The 19,602-nt window shown below is 43.8% G+C and overlaps 1 protein-coding gene across 2 annotated transcripts in view; it reads left to right on the top strand.

The window, feature by feature from the left end:
- Positions 1 to 11,120, top strand: part of TMEM67 (transmembrane protein 67) — a 47,257-nt gene extending 36,137 nt beyond the window's left edge. The window contains exon 28 of one of the 2 annotated variants that reach the window (XM_039386837.1): positions 9,898 to 11,120. In XM_039386837.1, the coding sequence (XP_039242771.1) occupies positions 9,898 to 9,927 (30 nt within the window). In that variant the 3' untranslated portion in view covers positions 9,928 to 11,120. Of the gene's footprint in view, positions 1 to 5,543; positions 5,636 to 9,897 lie in introns of those variants that run through there. The other variant, XM_039386836.1, reaches the window with a different exon arrangement.
- Positions 11,121 to 19,602: the final 8,482 nt, after the last annotated feature.

Raw genomic sequence — 19,602 nt, 5'->3', positions numbered from 1 at the left:
AACTTGCCAGTGAACATGTCCAATGATGGCTGCATGAAACTGTATGCACCAAGTGAAAACTCCTCCAGGATGTGGAAAACAGCAATAGAAAGTGTGTGTGCATGTTGGGCTGTGGAGAAGACCATGTACCTGCGGTCTCCCTGATAAACAGGAAAACTTGGCTGCCTCTCCACGGGACATCTTAACAGGCCAAATCATCTTAATTTCAAGCACTCTAAAGCAGAGTTTAAGGAAACACTTATTTATTGAGAGAAGGTGTTATAATTTGAGAACTGAAGCCACTAGAGGGTATGTGCATCAAAATCATCCAGCTCTGCCCAGCCTGCTGTGTGGGTTTGCCACTGATGAGCCTAAAACCTACCCCTGAGATGTACCAAGGACTTGTCTCTTTAACACCAGGCTCATGGTTTTAGCTCAGGCCAGCTCAGATGAGAGGCAGACCGTCAGCATGTGCCCTCATAGTCTCAGGCCAACCCCGGTCTTCACTCCACATTCCTGGCTGTTGGGATATTTTTCCAGGAGAGGTGTCAGAAACCTTGGAGATGGCCAAGGACAAAGCCTGGTCCCTTGAGAAAAGCTGCATGCTGTGAGAGAAAGGCTCCTTTTCACTCCTAGAGACCCTCTGGGAGCCACCCCTCCCCTGCTTCCCTGTCGGTTCCTGCTGCCAGGACCAGTAAAGGCACTGGGAGTTGCTGGGACACACAAACTAATCTCTGCAGAACTAGAGCCATCAGCAAGGGGAGCAGTAGAGCACAACTTCTTGCGCTCTACAGCAGGTCTGGGTGACCCCAAAGTGCACTTTCCTCCCCCAGATCACCTCTGCAAGCGAACCCGATGGTTCCCAGCAGCGTGGCCACACTGGCAGGTAAAAGATGGTTCCCCCAGCCCTCAGTGCTTGTAACACTTAGCCCAAGAGCCAATAGGGTCCAGTGCCCTTCCTGACCCCAAGGCATTGCTTAAGAGCTTAAAGGTAGGCTGTAAGCATTGATAAAATGCCCCAGAGCTCACATCCCTGTCCAAAGTCTGGGGATGGTGCAGCTCTCTGTCTCCTTTGTTGCCAAGGACTGATTTAGCTGAAGGAAAGGAGAAATCACCCTGTTTGCTTTGGTTGGTGATGCTGGTGCTGTAAATGCTTTTCTCAAAAAAGCCCAAGCACATGCTGAAACCGCACCGGTGTCCTGATCCCCCTTGCTGCATCATAGCACAGGCTGTTGCACAGTTTGCTCCCGAAGTATTTATTTTTAGGGTTAATTTCTGAGCAGGGAAGGTACTCATGCTCCCAGCAAACTACGCTGTTTATCAAATGCAATTTTCCTCTGGGTTTACACACATGTAACAAAGGCTGTGCTTGAGCCAAACGTGGAACAGAAATGTTTCAAACAACCTCCCTTTTGTTTGCTCAGTCCTGCAGCAATACTGATTTAAGAATATTGTCTTGATGGTGACCTGTTAGAAAAATTTAAATTTCTTTTGCAACCTGGAGAGAAAAGGGGGCCTCTCAGTGAAAGCCCTTCCTGGCAGTGTCAGACTCACCACAGCCCTGCTCTCCAGAGAGCCAGATGTACCCCTTAATTCTGCTGTAAGGCTGCACTGGCCTGTCATAGGCAAAAGAAGAGGACTCTGGAAAAGGACAAGGTAAAGCAGCTGATAATCCCCCTTTTGCCTATACCTAAGCATGCAGATAAATAAGATACAGCTTCAGGGAAGGGGTTTTGGAAGGCTGTGCAGCGCTTGAGCCCTGTAGAGGTGGGTGGGCTCCTGGCTCAGAGGGCTGCACTCCTAAAATGCAGCAGAGAGCTGGCAAGGGCAATTTCACCGTGGCTGGCATCTTTGGAAGGATGTAAAAAAAGTGGGACAAAAGACACACTTGTGTAAGCTGTGGAGGCTGAGGGAGGAAGGGTGTTTTCTGGCATCCCTTCCTCTCTCCAGCTGCTGCTCCCAGTGCAGCCTCATCAGCACTCCCACACCCATGTGCTGCCCACCCACTTCCAAAACGGCCCTTTTTACATCTAGGTGTCGTGTTAGGATCAAGTCCACTGTGCAGTAGCAGCTCTGCTGTCAGGCCAACCTCTGATCAGCAGGAAACTCCTCACAGCTGCAGAACGAGGGGCAGCAGAGGCTCTGTGCTGCTGACCTTATCCCTGACCAAGGGATAAGGAGCAGTTGTCACACTGGTCTTGGACGTGTTGCTGGGAGTTGCTTGGCTGTCATCCCAAACTCCTCTTCCCTCCTAAGCCCACAAGTACACTTCTTCATCCTTTCTAAGGACACTTCCTCACCTTACGCACCTGCCTACAGTACATCCCTGAGTACCACCATACTGCAAGACACCATGTGAGTTCCTGCCTGCATGTCCCATGGCAAGATGGATGCCAGCCTTGCAGTCTCTCCACAGGGAACGGGTGCTGCCAGGTGGCTCTGGCTACCACCATCCTGTCCAGTTACTCACACTCAGTTGCTGACAAAAGTCGAGCCAGACAAAGCCACACTTTTTCCTGGACAGAAAGCAACTCAGGACCCCTTGGCCTGGGGAAATTCTGCATCTAGGACCAGTACAGGATTTTATTTTGTTTCTTGGGATAGAGAGGAGTAGGGGGAAGAGGGTAAAAACGTCTGGGAACATAGGAGAAATGCCTTCTGATGAAATTTGCTGTTGTTTTCCAAAAATACCTGGGCTGAAGGCTGAAAGGATTTGTGTGACAATTTAACCCATGATGCCACTGCAGCATAGAGAGCTGGGGATACCCACTGAGAATGGTGAGCGAAGCACTCCAGAATACTCCCAAATACTTTGCAAAATGTTAGATCACCCTTTTGCCATCGAATCTCTGCTGAGCACTTGGAGCCCCCTGATTCAAGCCTGTTCTGTGCAGCCTGCTCCTGCACAGGGACAAGCTCTAGCCCAAACACTGCCTTTCCGATGGCAATCCCAGTGCTGCCAGCTGGGTTTCAATGCTGAGGCTTCTTCAAAGTAAACAAAACCACAACCTCCTCTGACCACCTCATCCATTGGCTTGTATCACACTGATTCTGCTGGCTGCTGAGGGGCACAAGCCAAAGGAAGAGCCTTCCACTTCTGCTTGTGACAATCTCTGCGTTAAACTCCAGTCAAGTTATTAAGTGTCCTACAAATGTATATTAAAGGGGCTTCATAACAACATTCATGGAATAGGATGTCATAGAGGGAGAGAAATAAATGTGAAAGTATGGACTTAATTAAAGCCATTCTCCCTGTAATCATCTCAAGTTAATGCTGGTTTTGTAATGCCATGCCTATGATAATCTTAGTTAACGCTTTTATACGTATATGTTATATATATTATTATATGGAACAACATGCCAATCATTTCAGGGCCATCAGCTTCTTATCACTCCTATCTATATCTTATGAGTTTTACTCAGAAAGCATGAATTGCACCAAAATAGCTAGACAGTACTAAACCCCCAGTTCTTTTAGATCAATTATGATCAGAAACACACTTCCATGAAATCATGGGGCCATACACCCACCTGCATACACATACATTTCCTATTAGTGAATTCAGGCAATCCACGGTTAAAATCTCATTTTTCTCACCCCCAGCATAGCAAAATGTAAATAGGCCACTTGTTTTGCCGCTCTGCTCTATATATCAGCCACAGAGGGTCCAGGAGTTAGTGCTTAGCTGGCAATTTTGCTGATAATGTAGGAGGCAGAGCAGCCTGCTTGTTTACAGCCACATCACCTCTGCTGACAGAAGTAAAAATGGGCTTTTGTCAACGTCAATAAACAAATTAGAAACTGCTCTGGAGACACAGGAGCTCTGGTAACCCCATTGCATCAACAGCCGAAGAAGGGGAGGGCCAGGTCCTTCCATCACCTGGCTGCAGGAGATGTTAAGGAGGACCTGCCTGCCTCTAACACTGCTCCTCTCCATTCCTGGCCTGGTTTGAAGGCAGCTCATGGACCCTAGCCAGGTATGGGCTGAGCAGGGCTATGCTCCCTGAGCATGGTGGCTCAGAGCTTGCTGGCCTGGCTGACACTGGTCATGCAGCTCCACCAGCCAGTAATGTCTGTCCCTCAGCTGGCACAACTTTTCACCAAAACAACAGGTTTTCATTAGAAAATGCCAGTTCATCAAAATCAGCAGGTTTTGAACTAGCTGAGCAGTTTCTAATGAACTTCTGAGAAAAAAAGAAAGAGATTTTTTCAGGACCTGCTTCGTTCCTTCCTGGTTCCTTGAGCTGCACAGTTGCCCACAACTTCGACAACTCTGCAGGGCTCCCAATCTTTCTGACTTTTCATTTTCCAGGGCTGAGATGCCTGGAAAGGCCTAGCAGGAATGGAGCTTATAGCTCCCTGCAGCACAGGATAGAGCATGGCACCCTGGAGGATATCATCTCACACCAAGGACATAAGGGTTCTCATGCCCAGGGAACAAGAAGCCCGGACGCATTGAAGACAACGTGGATAACACAAAATGAAATTCCCAGAATAAAGGAGGATTATAGAAACACCAAACCTTAAGCTACAAACTTAAACCCCAGGATCTCCATTCAGGTCTCATACTGTCCAAACGTCATTTTGAAATTGAACATCTACTTTGTGGTCTGTGAGGAACAGGCTCACCACGTGTCCTCCCACACTCAGGAGAGGATAATATTTGGTCTTTCTAATTCTCCATCCTTTCTTCTCACTTCTTGCAGGAACTGCAGGTTTTCCTGTGGATTTCTTATGGGAAAATGCATTTCCTTCAGTGCTGCCTTCATGGTATTGAAGGCACATAATTTGTCCTTTTATCCAGGTGCTTATCTCTCCTGTGTTTGATGTTTGTAAGAGCTATTTGACAATGATTTCCAAGGTGTTTTAATAGCAGGCATTGCTTCCTTTATGTATGCCAGAGTGAAATTGCCTATGTGAGAATCAGAGATAGGGAAATAAGAGACGTACTGCTCTGGCTATGCTAGCCTCTTCTTCTGGATAGACCATTCCTTCTACCACCCAGGGCAAGACTGGATGCCCAGTTGGGTGGGTCATTTAATGCTGCTGGAGGGAGCAAAGACTACTCTGCACAGTCCAAGAGCTTTCCATGCAAGGTAACAAGCCCACAGCCCTCATCGTCTTACCCATGCCAAGATATTTGGATGCCTTTCCAACACTGAGCACTCGTAGCTCAGAGAAACATGGTCTCCAGGACTCACACCAAAGGTGACCTTCAGGGGCATTTTGAAGACTTGCAGGTGCCTAGCTCTGTCATACAGAGTTTCCAGACCCCAAGGGGTCAAGGCATATACTTGCAACCTCCCTTATAACCTGAAGTGCTGTTGCTGGTTGATTACCTGTGGGTAACCATCTGCTTAGTAATAAGCACCGGCTTGAATTCCTCATTAACAACCATGTCAGAGATTCACACATTTCTCCAGAGCTCTGGTTCAGCATCACATGGTGCTGCTGCGAGCAAAGGAGTTCCAGTGGCAAAGGGTGTCAGACCCCAAGCTGAGAACAGAGTAGGTGTCCCATAGCTCCAAAGGCACTAAATACATCTCATTTCTTTTGCCTGCAGAAAGAAAAAGGAATGACACAGGGAACAATGAAGAAGAGAAGATGAGGAAAGATGATGGAGAGAGAAAAGGTTTCCCATTATCACCACTGAGTTTTGGTGCCTACAGCAGGGGTTATGAGATGACTTCTGATGTCAAATAAATCATGGCCTGATGTATCACCCTATTTTCTCTACAATTACTTGATTACCAGACCACCTTGTTGCTATAGTGCATTGAAAGCACCTGCCAACAAGGTTATAGTATTGTGCCTCCAGCAGAAACAGGCAGAAATCCTCACCATGCTCAGCACAGTGCCCTTTTTGGTAAAAAAAAACATTAGAACCTTAGGTAGCTCAGATGACATTGCTGCCCTCTGTAAGCAGGTGGCCACCCCCTCAGAAACAGAACAGATGCAAAAAGGAGAATGTTTAGAAAAGGTTAGGATTCAATAAATGGTGAGACATACACTTTGATTTGGAGAAAGGCCTGTGCTTTTCCCACCCCAGTGAGCATAATCTACAGAACTCAGAGAAACACGACTGCTCAGTCCTTCACCACTTTCTCTTTGGTTGTCTGCTTTAGCCATGTTTACTGCTGGCAGAGCAAGTTCTGCACTCAGTCACTCACATCCAGATGTCATGAGAGCTGATCAACACTGTGCACAGACACCCGAGCGCACAATGTGCTCTGCTTTACAGACTGACCTCCAGCTCCAGCACTCTTAGCCCCATTAGTTTTTCACCATGGGAAAATTTGGACACTCCTTCCACTGCGTTGATTCTGATTAAAAGCGTCGTTTTAATTCCACTTGTTATTTTGAAGAACTTGGATGGCTTTAACAGCGCTTTAAAAAAAAAAATTTATATTATTTTTCATCTTCTAATTACTGTATCAAGGCTTGAAAAATTACATATTTGCTACAGTCCATGTTTCAGATGAAGGCTCAATGCCAGTTTGCTCTTGGGGATTAAAGATAAAGCAAAGATGAAAGAGTAAATGCAGTCCTGTGTGTTTGATACAGAAGCCAACTGTACTGTTTCAAGGCATGTTTTAGACAAAGCCATGTGAACTGATTTGGAAAGGAAAAGTCATCTCGAATTCTGGGAGAATTCAGTGCTAACTGCAGCCATGATCACTCTGTCTCTCTTAATGGAACTTTATCAGAAAAACAACAACATCCTTAATATTCCTAGCACAAACCAGGCATGGATCCAAAAATATTTTACCTCTGAGTAACTGGGGAAATGAGCTTTTCCACCATGCATTCTACTGCAGTGACTCACCAAGCAGCTCAGCCCCCAGCGTAAGGCATCCTTGCAGAGTGATCCATCAGGACCCATGCTCAGCCAAGCATATGGCATCACAGTCACAGGCTGCAAGCAAACTGAAGATTTCACTATGGGTACGAAATGCCTATTTCATTACGTCCACTATGCAGATGTGCTGTGTATATAATCTAAGGAAATTTGATATTAAAGCATGGTGAATGCTGGTTTTCTTTAAAGTTCTACCAGTATTGCATCAAATATCTCATTCAAAACAAAGCCCAGTTCATGTCAGTTTATGGTGGTTCCTCCCAAATGGCCAGGGGATCCCTTCTGTAAGGTACACACATGATAAATTCCTATAATTCCATAATATACTACTGTATTAAGGAAGCGATGCTGATTTAACAAATCCTATGGCAACACACACCGTTAAGATCCAAAGGAACAGCTTGATGATAGAGCAGAGACAAGAGGAGACCTGCCTTCCTTGCTCCCCTTTGTTTCTCCCCAGGAGTCAACGTATCCCCTCAGCCCAGCCCAACAGCCCCTCTGCCTCTTCTCTGGGCAGATTCAACTCACTGAACCAGCAGTATCCAACACAATGAGAAAAAAATGAGTAGTCATCTATTTCCAGTTTAGGAGTTGCATTGTCCTGGCAAAGGGTCTGTGGAGGATGACAGCTGGCACAAGGAAGGGGACTGGACTGCAGGTGAGAAATGCAGGTAGCAGAAAACAGGAGTGTGGTAAGCAGGTATGACCTCAGCTATATCACTGAGCTGCTGCCCCCGTTCGCTGCCCAGATCCAGCAGCAGTGGCAGCCTGGAGCAGGTCTTGCTCTCAGTGGTAAGCACAGGGCAGACCCAGATGTGCCGAGACTTCACATGCAGGGAAGTAAGATTCAGCTCCCAGTCTGCTTTGTAAGGATTCAGGAGCCTGACACAACTTCTGAATCACTGCCAATTATTCCTGTGTCATTTTTGAAGTGTTAACAAGCAGCTCCTGGAGACAAGTTGTTCTGATAATAAGACAGATACCTTGTTGTTGTTCAGCTAGAGGAGAAGGCATTTGCTTCTCAGTAGATATTACATGAAGTCCTTGATGATTCCTGCTTACCAGCCACCACCCTGAGACCTCATCCAAACCACAGAGAAGTCAGTGTTAAGACCTTCCAACTCCAGTCACACTGGGACCTTTGGGTTTTTGTCAAAATAAACGCAAATGTAATGCAGGTCTTTACATATCCTTTATAAAAGGAAGTCATGGGCATACCTGTTTACTTGATGGTGTATAATTTTGCAATGAATTAAAATGCCAATCTAAATTTCAAGGATTAGGCTGAAGTTATGCACAGAAGATATGCAGACTGGGTGCAGGAAGTACCATGTCACCCACTGTTTTTTGGGAAACAAGACAATGGAAAATGTCCCTCATCTCACATTTCCGCAAGCATTTTTAAATGAATGAGCAAGATCTTTCACATCATGGTTAATTACAGAGATGGAAATGTGTCTTTCATTGTAGCAGAGCAAGAGAAGCAAGATAAGAAACTAGAATTACAATACAATAGAGCTAATTTAGGAATTCAGCTGTAACTATGGCAACCTTCATTCACAGTATTTAACTGAGACTATAGAAAAACAGTGCACTTAGCAAGCCTGAATAAATAAGTTACTACATCATTGGCTTACAAAGATTTCAAACACATGAGCTTTCACAAAAATTAAACTTTGTAAGAAGTTTGTATTTGCAGAAAGCATTTGACATTACCTCTCCATTGCCTGTTTATACTGACTACAGGGATCTGTCTTTGTGGAGTGGCCAAGCATTAAGGGAGATACATTTCAGGAGGACAGGCAAAAAAAAAAAAAAAAAAAATAAAAGTGAAATCCAAAATTAAGTATTAATGTAAATTCTAATACAATGTCCTGTAACTGTGCAGTTACTGTTAAAATCTGGCACTGCCAGCAACAGCATTTTAGTTTGCCTTGATTGTCTAAAATCAAAAGGTGACACGGCCAAGTTCTTCTCTCACTGAAATGTATGTTTTTCCCTCCCACTTTCGTTGGCGTTGGCAGGTTCAGCTTGCTGCATTGTCACAGTCTCTAGTTGCTTCCCATACTTAAGCTTAAATAACGCAGTAGTGTGGTATTAATAGAAAACAAAACAAAACAGAAGCAATAAATCAATATAGTGACATTTCCTCTCTGCATCCAGCTCCTCTGATGTTCCTGGCTGCCACGGAGGCGCTTCACAGCTGCTCCCTGGTATGTGGCCACAAACAAGCCTGTTGTTCATCTCTGCATCATACAGCATTTTTCTCTATTCCTCTGGTACAGAAACTGGCTGTAGCTGACAGAAGATAAAGCAAAAGCATTAAAAATAATAATTTTCAAACATCAAAACCAAATCTTTCTTCTTTGTAAAGGTGTTTGATTTGAGACAGCTAGTGAACACTGTTTATTGATGTCCAAAAGAAGCCAAAGAATGCTCCAGATGCTGTATTTACTTCAACATTGGTTATATCAATGCATCATGTGGAGCAACTGCAGCAGAAGTGTATTTGACACACTAATCCATAGCCACACAAGCTTGGTTAGTGGTGCTTGTACGCAACAAACAAGGAATTTCTAGTTCACAGGGATGGACAGATTTCTGGCAGGACTCATCACTGCATCTTTAATGGGGTCAGAGACGTGGCTTCCCAACATTACACTACTACACCTGATGACTTGGCCTTGGTAGCAAGATCAAACAGGCTTGAGCACAGTCATAGAACACAAGGTAAAGGTGGCAAGGCACCTGGCAGAATTATGATTGCTGCAGGTGTGCTAAAATCATGAAAACACGAGGGTCTGGCACTGTGAGTACTGTAAAGATGGCCTTAAGGAATGACCCTGGAAAATGGTACAGCGTGAGAAGAGATTCAATCACACCATAGTCCCATTTCCTTAAGTCAAGTTTGCCTTGTTTCATGTACAAAATCCCTGTTCACAAGCATTACTGGTTATAAGCATGCAGGGAGGCGCTCAAGACCCAGTTTGTCTATTGTCATAGGTCATCCTTATTTGGATATTAACCAGCCTTTTTTTTTTTCTTTTTTTTCCAGAAAGATCTGGCAGCAAAACAACATTTTTAAACTTTTCTGACATGGTTGGAATGTTTGGGTGTGAGCCTTGCTGCAGTATGTGTTACAGCCTGAATGCTGTGTAGCAAGCCCAGTGCCTTTGAGGACAAGCTGGGCACAGGGAGTGCACTTCTCGTGCACATGGGAGCCCTGATATGTCACCATCTGGAAACAGTTCAGAGTTGTCGACAACGCAGATTTGCTAATCAAAACTCCATGGCTGAAGGACACATATACTGACCTTTACTACAGTCCTGGGAATGTTGCAGCAGCCTGAAATGACTTTGTAGAGCCGCTCCCACTGCTTGAGTTGGAAAAGATTCTTTGGCAGTACTGGTGGGGATACTATGCCTCTGAACAAAGCACCTTTTTAATATTGACTTTTCAGAGACAGGGGAGGAATTATCTCTGATTCAACAGGGCTTTCTAATATTCTTTCCAGATTACTACAGTGCTTTCATTCAGTTATGCAGACTTCAAATTAAAAGTTAATGAAAACTAACACACTTTTAATTTCTCCTGAGGTGCATTTGCTCTCCTAGCCGAGAAGGGGAAGTCAGAAAAAAATTCCTACTTGTTTGACAAAGGGTTCAGGGACTCTGAGAACTGCCTGGCAGCACATTCCTGTATCAACACCGTTGCTGTAATTTTGAAGCAGTTGTGCTTATTTTTCAAGTGTGTTTTATAGCCACCTCCCACATGGCAACATGTGAGCAAGTAAAGTATCATTAGCTCTGATGGGCATCCTTTGTCTTCCCAGGAAATGACTAAATGGTATCCTCAAAAAGCTGACCACTGAAGAGCAGTAGAAATTACAGACTCATGTTTGGCACAGAGTGTCATATTCGCAGCTGTACTGACTGCCTGCCAGGAGCTGTCTGCCTACAGGACATGCTGTCTTCCAGTTGCTCGACCCAAGATAGTTCAAGAGGATAAGAGCAGTGTTAGAGAACTGAACAGACTTTCTCTTTGCAGATTTCTCTTGCTTGGTTTTACTGCTGTCCTCTGGGGGATAGAGAGCTTGTTGCCAGTCTCCAGATGATGGCAGATTTAAGAAATGGTTTCTAGATTAATTTAAGGCACTGCTTTTCAACTCAGGGTAAGGCATCCCTTCATTATTAACATACGAGAAAAAAGCCCCACCCGTGACTCATATATTTTACCCATTGACACATGCAAATACAAATCAGAACAACTTGAATACAGGGAAATCACTGGGTTTTTTTTTTATTTTTGCTGGTGGTTTTAAACCCTTACAGCTTCATAGACCCTATTCTTCCTTAGTCCAGCTCTTCTTTTAGCCTTTCCTATTTGATCCTAGCAATCACTCTGAGTCATGATGTTGGTACTGAGTATAGTGTAATAGACTCATGTGTACAATTCCTTTATTTAAAAAGTTCTTGTTTTCCTGAACACAGCAAAAAGCAGGCAGGCAAACAGTAAGAGCCTACCTGTGCTCACATTCAAGCCCTTTCCAGGAAGTTCTTTGCCCCAGTGTTCTCCTTCCTGTCAGTGTCATGTCCCTGACCTCAGTTTACTGTGCCTTTGCATTTCTATCCTTTTTTAAATTCTTTTCCTTTCTTACATGCTCACACATGACTTCACAACTTCTAGCTTAGCCACTTTTTGTCTGTATCATTTACCAGTACACTGCATAGCGAGCCTGTCTGAGAACATGCTGTTACCTAATTTTCTGATACTGGTGCAATATTTTGGGAGGTGGATTGTACTGTTTTGGTTTTTAGTAATCAGAGTAATTTCACTGCTTTCTCATGCCGAACAAATTTATTTTATTTTTTTCTCATCCCATAACTTTTCCTTTCTATTTTCAACAAGATTTGATGCAATCACAAGTTGATTACATTTTGCTTCATGAAAACGGAAGTAAATTGGAATTGCACACGTGGAATTTTGCAAATGGCCAAAGTGATGTTGGGATAGCTGCACGGGCTGATGGAGAGAACAAAAATCACTCCCAGAGTGTGGCTCTGTACTCCCTCCTGCTCCCCGGCCCCGCTGCAATGCCCCTCCCTGCTGCCAGAGACTGCTGTCTGCCCTGCTCTGTGTAGTGAGCCGTCGGCGGAGTCGCGTCCTGAACTGCTCTGTGAAACGATCCAAAATTAAAAGTGCTTTTGGGAGCACTTTAAAGTACGGCTGGACACGCTCTTGTATGAGTGGTGACTCGGAGTGCCTGGGAGGGGACATGAAAGACGAAGCAAGAAAGAGCTTTCTATAAATGAGGTTACAGCTGGATGGCTTAAACTAGACAGAGAATGAGACTCCACAGTAATTTGTTCTTGCGCCTTTAACCTGCATGGCATCGGTATGACTGAGCCAGATTACACAAGAGCACAGTGACATATGGGACACAACCTGGTCGTCCACTGGGTTGAGCAAAGCACTCTGTGCACTTCAACCATGAATTTTACGTTTTCCATTGGGAACAAACAGCAAAGGACATTAATTGCTGTGAGCATTGAAAACAAATGAGCATGGAGACTGTGCTTATGATGACAATATTTTTGAATGCATTTGTTTCCTGAGGATTGGAAGTAAATATTTTTTTTTTTGTCTCAACAACACATTTAAAAGAAACAGGAATATTGTGTGCTACAGGAGTTTGCTAAGGTAACTGAAATAGTGACTGAAATATATCAGTTCTTGATAACCCAAAATGTAATTTAAAACATAAATGCCTTTTTGAGCTCATCTGTTCTAAGCTGGATAGAGCCCAGCATGTTTCAGTTTTTAAATAACTCATTCCCATGACCTTTGCAATTCACTACCTTATACAACAGTGCAAAAACGAGCTTCATACACATGACTCAGGCTGCCTTAGGGTTGCTGAAATTTAAGAAGGCAGCCTACGTAACATGATCACAAGCAAAAGGAAAATAAAAGACAGCTTATGTAACATCCAGCCAAATTGGACAAACCTCTGCAGTTACACAAGGCTGCAGGCTGCAGAGATGTATCCGAAGTTCAAAGAAATTTTACAGAAACAACCTGATGTGGCTGGCGTTTAGCCCTGGTGTTTAGCCCTAGTGTTTAGTGTCAACACTAGTAAAATAAATAATCCTTCCTCTTAAAATACTGCTCTAAAACACTTAGCTTGCAATCTGGATGTGCTCCAGGACATTTGAAACACATGAAGTAAAATGATCATGGAGAAGGAGCAAGGTGCCTGGACGTACAAGCCCAAAATGATCCACAGGAAACATGTGACGTGAGCTCCTGACAAGCAGCAAGGTGGCAGTCATCTTGTTCTTACTAAATGTCTTCCCAATGCTCCTAGATCTTTATGGAGGTTCCTCCCAGGCACAGCCCATCTGTAAGGAAACCTGTGATCTTGCACCACCTCCCCAGCCTGTGCCACAGGAATATCATTGAGCTGTGCAACTGAATATGCAGATTATTCACACTTGCAAGCCAGATCCAGCCCTGGGCTGGAATCGAGATCCAAGGAAAGCACCCAGGTGCCAATGCAGGGCAAAATTAGAGTGGGGATCCCTAAATGACCTTATAAAAAACTCCCGAGGACAAGAAGAGCACCCCAATATAGCACCCCAAGAGCACCCTGCTGGAAATAGTCACAGTCAGGCCTTCTCTTTTGGTTAAAAGCCTGGCACAGGAGCACAGCTTTGTTCTGCTGAGATGGAGAGGATTTCTCAGAGGGAGTTGGCTGCCTCCAGTTCCTGGACACAATAAACAAAGCTCTGGCTTTCCTTGTAAGACACAGTGTTGCTCTTTCTGCTGGTCTCTATCTTTCTGTAATAGCCTAGTGGCTAAAGCTTGTAACTGTAAAACACTGATAGAATTGTCACCTTCATTCCACATGGCCTGTTTTTCCAGACAAGTCCTGTTACTGTCTGGCTGTAGGTCAGCTGAGGTGAGGGCAATCCCTTAGCTTGCAGTGAAGACTGGTCCCCGACTCACCCAGGAGTCCACCACTCCTTGGCTCAGAGGCAGCAGCTGGGATTCTGTAACCTTCTGCCTAGGCACTTGCCTGGAAAAACAGAGTAATTTACTGGATCCAACCATAAGGCTCCATATCTTTTTCAATTATTATATTGGTTACATATTTCTTGGACTATATTCTCAGTTATTTGTGGCTAGACTTGAGCTAACTCCTTTCCAAGCCATCAGGAAATTATTTTCCTTTTGAGAAGCACACTGTTAAGGGGTGGGCACACAAACCAGACCAAAGGTAAGAGGACAGAACAAATACATTTTTCACTTGTTGTTTAAAAATATAAATTAAACACATAGTGTAAAGCAAATAGTAAATATTTATGTAGATGGGGTCACTTGAGATCATGTCTATTTATCAACCAAGGAAAACAGTAACCTAACTTATCTTTCTTCCACTAAAAAAACCTAAATGCTTATGTTTTTTCATCAAATACAAATTTCAAACCCCAAAAGATACAGCTCAGTCTTATTTTTCCAGCATTTAGGCAAGGCTGATCTTCAGAAAGATAAATAAGAGTGACAAAGAGGTCACTTTTGTCTCGTATTCTTTCTAAGCTTCCTTGTTTCAAGTGGAAATGAGACCTGATCTAACCCTGGGCTACAAGACATCTAAGAGATTGGTTCAGAGTCTACTCTTGGTTCTAAACTGAAATTTCTAATTTTATCTTCCATAACTACTTTCCACTCCAAAGTATACCCTCATACTAAGAAGGTAACACTGGTACTTCTAGCAATTGGCACTTGTTGCTCTTCCTCATTGCTGGAAAAGTTATTAGTCTTTTTTGCCTAGATCACATTTGCCTAGAAAGATCTCAACTCAAATGAGCCAGCTGTGTCTAGACCATCTTTCAACTCCAATGACCTCAAGTAAAGACAAAAGGCTGTATGCAATTACCAGCCTCTAAATCATCTTTGATTTCAGAAGTATCATACCTGATAAAATGAACCCAGGATATCATTGTTTCAGCAGTATTAGGTAAGTCATATTTTGGCTGTTGAAAAGTGTAGGCTATTCTCTGTATGAAAAAAAATGCTGGCAGATTCCCCTCCAAGTTTTAATATCTGCTAGCTCCCCTGGAGTCTATTGAATCTTTTGCATGGCATCCATTATAACTGCAAATGTAGTTACTTTTTTAAATGACTGTAACAAAGACATTTGAAAAATGCACATCATGAAATACAGCTGGAAAAGAGGTCAGACCCTTCAGAGACAAGATAATTCCCAGATTCAACCTCCTGATATCCCAAAACTGCTTCCTCATAACACAGACACTGATAATGTCATAAGTATAATTCTTGAGGCTGGCCAAAAAATTATATTCCAAGAACATTTTTTGACAGAATTTCCTTTACTTCACCAAGTTGTCAGAATGCTGTATTCCCCAAACTGGATACAGACCCTGAAAGATGAACCCAAGTGAAGGGTGCAAACTAGTGCACAACTACTACCAAATGCAAAAAATGCATTTAGTTCTCTGCTAATGAGATGGGGACCAACATATAGTATGGATCAAAGAAGTCCTGAGGGGCAAGAGTCAACAGATACAAGCTGAACAAGGAAAATTCTGATTAACTACAAGTTAAAAATCTTTACAATGAAAGTGGTGAACCACTGGAACTGGGGCCCAGGCAGATTGGAGCACCTCAGTCCTCAGAGACATCCAAAACAGGACTGGCCAACTCCCTGAACAACCTGACCTAGCTTTGAAGGTGGCCTTGCTCTGAGCAGGTCCTGTTTGACCTCAATTATTCTATGATTCTGGGAAGCTGGATTTGAATGGTTGAATGACTCAGAGCCATTGCTTCATTTCAGAAAGCAACTGAGAGTGAAGGGACAAAGGGCCTCTGGGGGAGATAAAATAAATTACACTATCCCTGAGTCTCACAGTGATAGCGAAATACCCACTGAAAGCAATTGACTATGATTCCCCACTGGACTTGCCTTTAGAAAGGGCAGTGGGAGACATCAATCATGTACCACTGGTTTACTCTAAAGTTGATACTCTTAAGAGATGTTTTTTAAAAACCACCTTTTGCAGGGCTCAATGTAAAATTTCAGAAACATTCACCGTACTTGGGAATCCAGCTGTGTTGAGGGAGGATGAATGTCCCACCCGCAGCAAACACTCCCTGAGAGGGCAGCAGAACACTTGAATGTACAACCAAACCTTCCCTTTGAAGCAAACTGAAGACCACAGGCTACCGCTGTTTGCAGGTACTCCAGCTGCTCTGAACTCTACTGACACATTTATATTTGCCACATAATGCCTCCACCAAAAATAAATTACTGCTCTGTGCAACTGCAGACTTGGATTGGTGTCAGTGCTTCTGTAATGCTCTCAGGAAAGGAAAGAAGATAGTTTAGTCTTGTCCTATTCTTCCTGTTTATCCAGTACATTGTATGTTTTTCTCCCTTATTTCCCCCCTTCCTAGGCTTTTCTTTTTTATGCTTTCAAAACTTGTATGACCCCTCTGTCTTTTTGTCCTGCTCTAGGTTGGTATAGCAGCATGCCAGGTGGAAGTGTTTGATCTGTGCACTCAGCTTCAAGGCAGGTTTTAGGAGCAACTGCTCTTTTCAACAAGCATTTCTGGAAAAAACAGCATTTCTGAAACATTGTGTGTAAAGATATCATAAGAATGTTAAGGAGTCAGTGGACATAAAAACAAGTAAAGTGTTACCCTATGCTTCTGAGCTAGCTTTCAGTAAAATGAATCAATAAAATTGAATAAATAAAATATTCATATGTTAGGCACAAGAACATATTTAAACTAGAAAGTTATTAGAAACACTTGATTTCAAATGAAAATGGGGCTTGATGCTCTGTAATGGAGTTTCTCTGGAAATGTGTGTTAGGGTAACTACTGCAGCACCTTAGCTGCAGTGATAATGCATGGCTGCCTATTGGTTCTGCAGTGATAATGCATAGCTGCCTATTGGTTCTGCAGTGCAGAATTACCCACTGCCAGCAACAGGCACAGTGGACAAGAACTGATGTCTTTTGTCACACTCAGCTGATAATCCTTTCATCCAAGGAAACAGGGAGACTTCGCATATCGCGAAGCAGTTACAAGTGATTGCTTCTCCATCAGTCTCTGATGTAAAATGTGGAACAACAGGGTTTTATTCATTAAAATAATTTTTATTCTTTAGAATCAGCAAAAATGGACTGTTCCTCAAAGTGCACAAAAAGGTTTTGGCAGCAGCAAGATGGAGAGAAAGAAAACTTAATTTTCCAGTTAGATTGCAACATCCAGCTTCTGGAAGACCAGCAAACTCGCATGAGCTTGAGGAGCAAAATATCAGCCAAGTTTTAGTATTTTGTCTTTCATTTGTAGGATTTATATGTGGTTGCTAAGGCCAAATTCTCTTCTCATTCAGTATTTTAAAATTCAGATTTTGTCTATTGTTCAGAGATAAGTGGTATCAACAGGATACTGTAGGAGAAGGAGCCACAACTTCTAACACAAGCTCTAAGAGTAGCTCTTCTCCTGGCCTCATCAGGAAATCAGGAAGAAAAAAGGATAAATAAATAAATAAATAAGCAGAGACCTATAACTACACTTCCGATTTCACAGCAAATTATGGAGAATCAAACTAATGGGCACAAGTTTTCTGGAGACCAAAAGTACTAAATGCTAACTATTTTGAGATTTTTTTTTTTCTCAGTAGACAACTCTAGAGACCAACAGTCTCTGCAGAATTCATACATGAATCCATTCTACAAACTCTGTACTTATTGTACTTATAGTCAGGAATACGAGGTGATGGGTGGCGACTTCATCCCAATCCATTTCTGTATACCTACTCACATAACTATTACTCAAATTCACCCAGGCAGAGGTCTGTCTTCCCACAGCCTTCTTACCCTCTGACAGGGTAAGATGATGCCTTAACTGTGCCACTGGACGTAATCTATAAGAACATTTCTAAACTTGGGGGCTTTACAGTCACTTTTGCTGCAAGTAGAAAATTATGTAAATGGTTGTTGTTTCAGCGTATTCCGCCAATCTATTTCTAACCATGTGCTGCCATTAGAAAGGAATGCAAATTATTCATCTTCCATGCCTGTTTAATGAAGTCTTTAATGTACAATGGTGCCTGTCAAATGCCTTTTTCTGGTTTTAATTCTAAAATAAACGTCAAAGAGAAGATGATGGAGTACAATTCTTGATAAACAAATGTCCCAAAAGTCACCCAGAACATCAATGAATTAACATTATAATACTCTGCATTTCCAGCTACTGCTGGGGAAGACTTGCATTTTTAAGGATGGCATCATTTTATCTTTCTAGCTGGTTTTCATGCAGAAGGTCACAGGGCAGTACTTTCCACACTCTTACATCTCAAGTACAGCTCACTAAGTGCAGATTTTCTTTTGTTTCCAAAACCTCTGGTTTTGGTATACAGCTATACACACCCTACCAACTGGGTAAAATGCAATTATAGTCAAAATCCATGTTTTGTTAGAGCTCCTAAGGGAAAGCTAATTGCAACACTCTGAGGCTCGCTGAACATCTGCTGCCAACACCACACAGCAAAGTGGGCATCCCGGCCATCCTGAAAATAGAAAGGCACGAGAGCACAGGTATCTATCAACAGAGAAAGACATCATTGACTATTGAATTTATATACTTTCCATATTCAGAAAATTACAGGAAGAATAAGGCTGGATCAGAGTATCTCAGAAGCACGTGCAAAATTTAGCATTGCCCCTGTCAGTGAGGACAGGACCATAACTAACAGCAGGGAGAGAAAGGGAGTAGTCGAGGCTGCTCCTCCTGCTGCACTGGTGGGAATGATAGGTGCTGCTCTTCTGGGAAAGGGCTTTGTAACCACTGCCCTCAAACCATTCCTTGCTGGCAGCAGCATCAGCCAGGGTGGCTTTGTCAGGGCAGAGGTCCCTGGATGTTGGCACTCCATGGCAGCTTTTTCTGGAGGGATTCTGGTGAAGACGAAACACCACAGGGCAAATAAAAAAAAAAAAAACCAAACAAAAAAAACCCCCAAAAAAACCAACCAACAAAAACCCAACAAACAGAAAAAGCACATGTTGCACTACAGACTTTAGTCGACTCTTGAGGAGTTAGCGTGTTTTGTTACTGTTCACGTCGTGAATATTTCAAGTGGAAAAAACAACCCAGCCCACATTTCCCATTCTTTAAGATTAATTCAAAGTAAATGTCAATACGCCTTACAGACGATTTTTAGACATTTTCCCATATTCAGTCTCCCTGACAGAAGCTGTGTGACTCTAGCTCCTGACCAGCGTGGGGGGCTTTCTCGGGGCAGAGAGTTCCCCGGTTTAGGGGACAGGCTTCACAGTGGTCTCTTGCGGAGTTAACGTGTTTTGTGACTGTTAAAAGGAACTTCACGAAGATTTCAAGGGGGAACCCCCTCACACATTTCCCCCTGGGAAAACGAGCGCCCGGCCGGGCTCGCCCTCCCCGCGCGCTCGGCGGGGCGGGGCGTAGGGGTGCGGCGGATGTGCCGCGCGCCGCCGCCGCGTTCGCGCTTTCCCGCCCCTGCGCGGTGCGCGCGCACGCAGCACCCCCTGCGCCTCTCGCCCCCACGCGCGCTCCCGCAGCCTCCGCGTCACGTGACCGCCTTGCCCTTCTCGGCAGCCAATGGGCGGCGCGCCGCGCGCCGCAGGGCTCTTTATAAGGCGCGGCGCAGCAGCCGCGGGCGTGAGGTGGTGGCTGCTGGGGGTCCGAGGG

The sequence above is a fragment of the Pipra filicauda genome, unplaced genomic scaffold (genome assembly GCF_003945595.2).
Source record: "Pipra filicauda isolate LSUMZ 115617 unplaced genomic scaffold, ASM394559v2 scaffold509_size397805_pilon, whole genome shotgun sequence".
NCBI classification, from domain to species: Eukaryota; Metazoa; Chordata; class Aves; order Passeriformes; family Pipridae; genus Pipra; species Pipra filicauda.
Note: the sequence above shows the minus strand (reverse complement) of the source record. Positions and strands in the feature narration are given on the sequence as shown.